This window comes from Acanthisitta chloris, unplaced genomic scaffold, assembly GCF_000695815.1.
Source record: "Acanthisitta chloris isolate BGI_N310 unplaced genomic scaffold, ASM69581v1 scaffold27280, whole genome shotgun sequence".
Taxonomy (NCBI): Eukaryota; Metazoa; Chordata; class Aves; order Passeriformes; family Acanthisittidae; genus Acanthisitta; species Acanthisitta chloris.
In genome coordinates, this window is record NW_008650433.1 from 55,877 (window position 1) to 61,876 (window position 6,000).

Consider the following 6,000-nt stretch of genomic DNA (forward strand, 5'->3'; position numbering starts at 1 on the left):
AGGAATGGAGCACTGAGCACCTGTGAGGCTGCATCTTTTTTGAGGTTTCATTATCAAAACTTTGAACCTTGACATCTGTTTAGTGCAGAGCTTCCTTTCTAATTTGTGCCTGAAGTTTATTCTTATATATTTTTCTAGAATAAGGACCCAAAAATGGCTCGAGTTGCACTGGAATCTCTGTACAGACTACTGTGGGTTTACATGATCAGAATTAAATGTGAAAGCAACACAGCTACTCAAAGGTAAAATGCTTTATTTGTAATGAAAATCAGGCCTTTTAGACTGGATGTTGCCAGTGAAGAGATTTTGTAGTTCTCCTGGATTCCTTTGAATTGTACCTGATCCTGTTTTGAAATAAGGAACTCAATTGTGCACAACAAAATTTTCCCATTTGTGGCATTGTCATTTATTCTGTTACCTGTTAAAATTACTCTACAAGGAGTTTCTGCTTTTAGAAAAACTAAAAATCACTCTTTACCTGGTGAGAGTTAAAAATATTTTTGTAGTGGTCATTGACTGGTTTATTGTTATTTACAATGTAATAATGAAATAAAATAATTACATTCAATCTGTAGCAAAGGATCAGAACAAGATACCCCATTACATTTTCATTTCAAAGGAAATACTTTCTGGTCTTTCTAAATGGAGTGTCATGGTAAGTGAAGGCCTGCAAGGTCCAGAAATGTCTAATTTTGTTTTTCCTTTTGCAGTCGACTTATTACTATAGTCACAACACTTTTCCCAAAAGGCTCCCGTGGTGTTGTGCCAAGAGATATGCCTCTAAACATCTTTGTGAAGATAATACAGTTTATTGCACAGGTATGGGAGAACTATCCATATATCTTCCCATATATTGAATAACTTGTTTTCCCAGTAACAATTAACAAATAAGTAAACTTCTAATGATTGATTTTTTGCAACCCCATTTTTAGTATCTTTCATCAAGGCAATGATAATATTATAGACTGAGTTGGGGCAAACCTCTTTTGAACAACTGGTTTTAATTAATTTCATTCCACTGAAAATAGGTAGAAATGTGTTCACTTCAACTCAAATGTAATTTTTGTCAGTATTTTGATTTCCAGCAAGTCAGAAGATTAATTTGTCATCAGGCTCTGCCTGTCAATAGCGTTCAAAATAGCAGGCCATATTTCATCCTGATCCTGAATCATCTCTACTGCATAGGACAATAAGTTGCACTCTTTCAAAGCAGTAAGATGTAAACCAAGTTCAGCATGTAGTTGACATGTTTAGTTTTTGTGAGTTCAAATGGGAATTGCTAAAATAAACTAACCTGCAGTGCTGGAATTTTCATCTCTTTTATGGCTTAAATTCAGAAAACATTCCTATTGAGCAAAGCACTTAAGCACATACTTAAAGTCTCTGAATAGGAATGAATCAAACAGATGCTTAAAATCTTCCCTGAACCATGCCATCTGTGAACAAGCTCCTTTTATGTTAAGTGTCATAATTACCACAGTTTAAATGAAATAATTAAAAGGTTTATTTCCAAAATGGATCATTTTCTATTTGAATGCTATAAATTTTTTATTTTGTCAACATACAGCAGTGTTAAAACCTTGGATATGATAATATGTTCTACATACTTCTGAAAATGTTTTTCCATATATTTAAGTAAATCCTGATTAAACTGGTTTTCAACATTCTGTTGCCTTAAAGAAAATAAGTAGCAGACATGAGCAGCTTAATGATCTCCAGTTTTTTTACTCTTTTAGGAACGTCTAGATTTTGCAATGAAAGAAATTATTTTTGACTTCCTTTGTGTTGGAAAACCAGCAAAAGCTTTCAGTCTCAACCCTGAGGTATGATGTACATCTGCACTGTTTTTGAGTTAGTGTGTATTGTATTGTGCTACATTTACTTTCTGGTTCCATTCTAAGCATGCTTGCACCTTTGTCCTGTTTTCAGGCCAAATCTTGAGTTTGATTGATGGGTAAAATACATCGGTGGACTTTGATATGTGAAATGTCACATTGTTTATGCCTATCTCATGTTTTCTCGGTGAAGAATATCAAGTACTGTAAAGTACTGCGAATGTACAAAACTAAAAGAAAAATATAAATAAAACTGTTGATCACAGTATGTCCTTATCACTCTGCTGTTACTATATGCAATGCCTTAAGTGCCTATGTTAATGCCCTAATATAACAGTATTTTTCCGTAACAATGTAATGTTTTTCTAAACAGTTTTACTGAAAAAGAGTTTATGATGCAAGAAAAATTGAAGATGACAAAAAACACTCTTTACTTCTCTGACCAGCAAAGCTCCACTGGTGTTAATGCCATGAATCAGCTTCCTAGTGTTTTTCCCATAGAAAACATTCAGAAATTTTAAAACTTTGAAAAATATATATAAATAAGTAGTAAAGGAGTGATAAATTCTCTATAAAATGATGCATTTGCTTACAATTTTGAAACCATTTTCATTAGAAAATTAAGAATAAACACATGAAAAATTAAAATCATTTGTGATCATCTCATCAAACATGTCCATATTAATCTTGCAGTACTAAACAGTCACATCTATTCACTAAGATGTTAAAATTGATTTATCTTACAAGAATTATAATTGATACAAAAATATCTGGAAAAGTAAATTAAACTTTTTACTGTTAAAAGCAGCAGAAGTGAAAGGCAAGCTTTACTCTGAGCACAGCTCTCATCTTTCTGCAGCAGAGTAAAGAAAAATGAAACAGAATTTTTGAGCAGGCACTCCCTACCACACTCTGGGTCAGTCACCTGCAGTATTGACTGAGGAAGGTTCTGCAAAGGGCATTGTGTATTAGCCTTGCATGAAGCCAAGCTGATAGGGAGGGGACATAGCCCTTAGTTTCTTGATGACTCGGTATCTGAAATTTTACTGTTTCTCAACAACATTGTAAATATGAAAACAATGAAATTTCAGGGTCACTTTTTTATGTACATAGACTTTAGCATTCTAAAAAAAAAATTAATAAATAGCCATAATCTATTTAAATGCACCTCTGGGAGATAGTCAGTAGGACAGCCTCTGAGTTTTTGGAACACATTCCTGAGAAATTGAAAACATTCCAGTCTTTTAATCATTTCAATGCAAAGCCTTCAAGTTTTCCTCTGGTGAATTCCCAGAAGGCATTCAGGTCACATAGCCTCATCTTCCCAATGTTTTCACATTGTAGTTTTGGCAGTGAGAATCATTCCAGACTTTTCTCTCAGTATGATGAACCCTGGGGCCTTTCGAGACTATGATTGATCTTTTTTCATAATGGACCATGTAGGACATTTGTATATAACTGAAGGTCCAGTTAAGATGCATTACTAAACTCCAGGTCACATCCATGTTTTATCCTGAAGGTAAAAAGATAATGTACTAATACAAGTGCTTAGAAATAAAGTTCTGAGAGGGGAGAGCACTGCTCATAGTTGAGAAAGGAATTCACTATTTATTTTATTTCACAGCATTCTTTGTAGAATATATCAGATTAATCAATGTAGTGAAGATACAGGAAAAAAATGCTGGCAAGTGCATACTCAAAATTTCAAAGTGAATGAAGACTATGACTAGAACATGATTATTTGGTTATGATACTCATCCATCTTCTGAACTTTACAGAGAATGAATATTGGTCTGAGAGCTTTCTTGGTAATTGCTGACAGCTTGCAGCAAAAAGATGGTGAACCTCCAATGCCAGTGACTGGAGCTGTCCTTCCCTCTGGAAACACTCTCAGAGTGAAGAAAACGTATTTGAGCAAAACTCTTACAGAGGAGGAAGCTAAAATGATAGGTCAGTAAGAGAATGGACAATACAGAAACTCGGATGAGAATGGATGTGGAAAAAGTCTTCAGTACTTGAGCAAAATAGTTTATTATTGCTAAGTATTTGATTGATTTCTTTATGGTAATTTCTCATGAGATGTGTGGTTTAGTTTGACAAGGACTGATTTTCTTAGGTTCTCCTGAAAAGTCCTCAGTTGTGCTACATCAGTGGTAGCAACCCTGTGTTCGGGGGCGGGGGTGGGTTTGAATACACTGAGAGTTAAGAATTAACTTCTTTCAATGCTGAGTAGCTGTGTTTATTCATGGATATTCATCCTATTAGAAACAGTGCCTGTGCTTAGAAAATGCAACGGCTTTGAAAACCATCAAATGATGGTTTTGATGATGCCCTCATTTTAATCGCAGGATCTCACACCAAGTGAAACTTTCAAAATGGCAAAACTTCTACATGTAAAATAAAGTTTTACTGAAGTGCCTAAGTTAGAAGCACCATTACCTTGGGCTTCCTTTGCAGTAAATGTAGAAAAAAAATCTGGCTGCTCACCTTCACACTTCATTAAGTCCCCAAAGTTATGTAAATTGAACAAAGTCTGCACCAGTGGCAAAGACCTGCGTTGTACTGTGCTAGATCATTGCAGTAATATCAATAAGCAATGTAAAACCCACTGCTGGTGAAATGTACAACATAGTATTTGATAACAAATGTTTGCACTGTTAAATTGCTATATTGTATTAGCAATTTCCTCGCTATTTTATGATACAGTATTCTGGTTTTCTTGTATAATGTGTAAGCATTTCTTTTGGAGCAGGCAACATATTCTGTCTTTGAATTAGGATATCATTACTGGTAGAATATGCTGTCTCACGAAGAAAACATTTTTCTTACTTCATGCAGCACAGCATGAGTAAGCAGCTTTCATTTTCAAAATATATGTGTCTATAAATATCCCAAATAATACAAAAATGCATATTATTTCAGGTATGTCATTATACTATTCTCAAGTAAGGAAAGCCGTGGACAACATACTCAGGCACCTTGACAAGGAAGTGGGTCGGTGCATGATGCTAACCAACATACAGATGCTTAACAAAGAACCTGAAGATATGATTACGTGAGTGCTAAAGAACCTATAAAATATTGAGATGTCATTTCAGAACTTTTTGTCTGTTTCTGTCTATCATGAGTCATCAGAGAAACAGCAAGAAACAGGAACAGTTAGCTTAGTTAGTATATATGTTGAAACACTGTTTATGGCAAGTTAGTTGTGCTTCGTATGTCACAGTGTCAGTATTGAACAGATGTTCTTGAAGTAGGTAAACTCATGTGTGAATCCCATGAATGTTTAGATGGCAGAAGTTGAAAGCTCAAGTGGAAAACCTGGCAGCATACAGTCAGAACACTTTCAGGGTATAGTTGCACCACTGAACTTCAAAATGAATGCAACAAATTCCACAAATCCCTATTCATAATAATATTTTGAAATTCCCATTACTATTCATGCCTGTAATAAAAATCAAATCTTAATTAAAAATCCAAGTAATTTTCTGATAAGTCCTGGATTTAAGCAGTACCCCACTGGAACAGAATTGCATCAGTACATTTCAAGCTGTGTTGAACAGCAGCATTTTACACTCCCATCTAAAATTCTTAGTGAGGAAAGTTTCCTGGAGAGGGTTCTAGTGAGGTGGACATCTAGTAGATACTAGATACACGGAAGCATCATTTGACACATGCAGAGCACAGAATGTAGAGATCTCATCTCTGAGGAGACCTTGCACGTCTTTTCCCGTCAGAGCTGTGGACACGGTAGTTATTCTAGAAAAGAAACAACCCCCGGAAAAAAGTTTGAGATGTAATGAAAAGGACACTGGTCTCTTTGAGACTGTTTTTTTTCACTTACTGCCAAAAAAGGTCAACTTGTTAATGGTACTGTGAGTGGTAGACAGAATGCAATGAATGGCCAAATTCAACTACTTTTTACAACTGATAGAATCTTTATGTTTTAATGTCATTCCTCTGCCCTTGTTTGTTGCAGTGACTCTGTGGATGAGACTCTAAGCTGTGTCACCAGCATTTTCTTACTTAATTCAATGCTAATATTACTACGCAATAATATTTTATATTTTTCTAATAGTCCTACCCCATGTACTGCACAGTACTCAGACTCAGTTTTCATAAGAATTTTGGGTATCCAGGCTTTTGTGGTAGGGGAAGTGAGGTT

The 6,000-nt window shown here is 35.1% G+C and overlaps 1 protein-coding gene across 2 annotated transcripts in view; it reads left to right on the forward strand.

Moving 5' to 3' along the window:
* The window catches only part of FRY (furry homolog (Drosophila)), a 137,672-nt gene that overhangs the window by 43,480 nt on the left and 88,192 nt on the right, over positions 1-6,000 (forward strand). For both annotated transcript variants that reach the window (XM_009085085.1, XM_009085093.1), the window contains exons 12-16: positions 139-242; positions 711-819; positions 1,737-1,823; positions 3,614-3,785; positions 4,758-4,890. In XM_009085085.1, the coding sequence (XP_009083333.1) occupies positions 139-242; positions 711-819; positions 1,737-1,823; positions 3,614-3,785; positions 4,758-4,890 (605 nt within the window). The remainder of the gene's footprint in view (positions 1-138; positions 243-710; positions 820-1,736; positions 1,824-3,613; positions 3,786-4,757; positions 4,891-6,000) is intronic.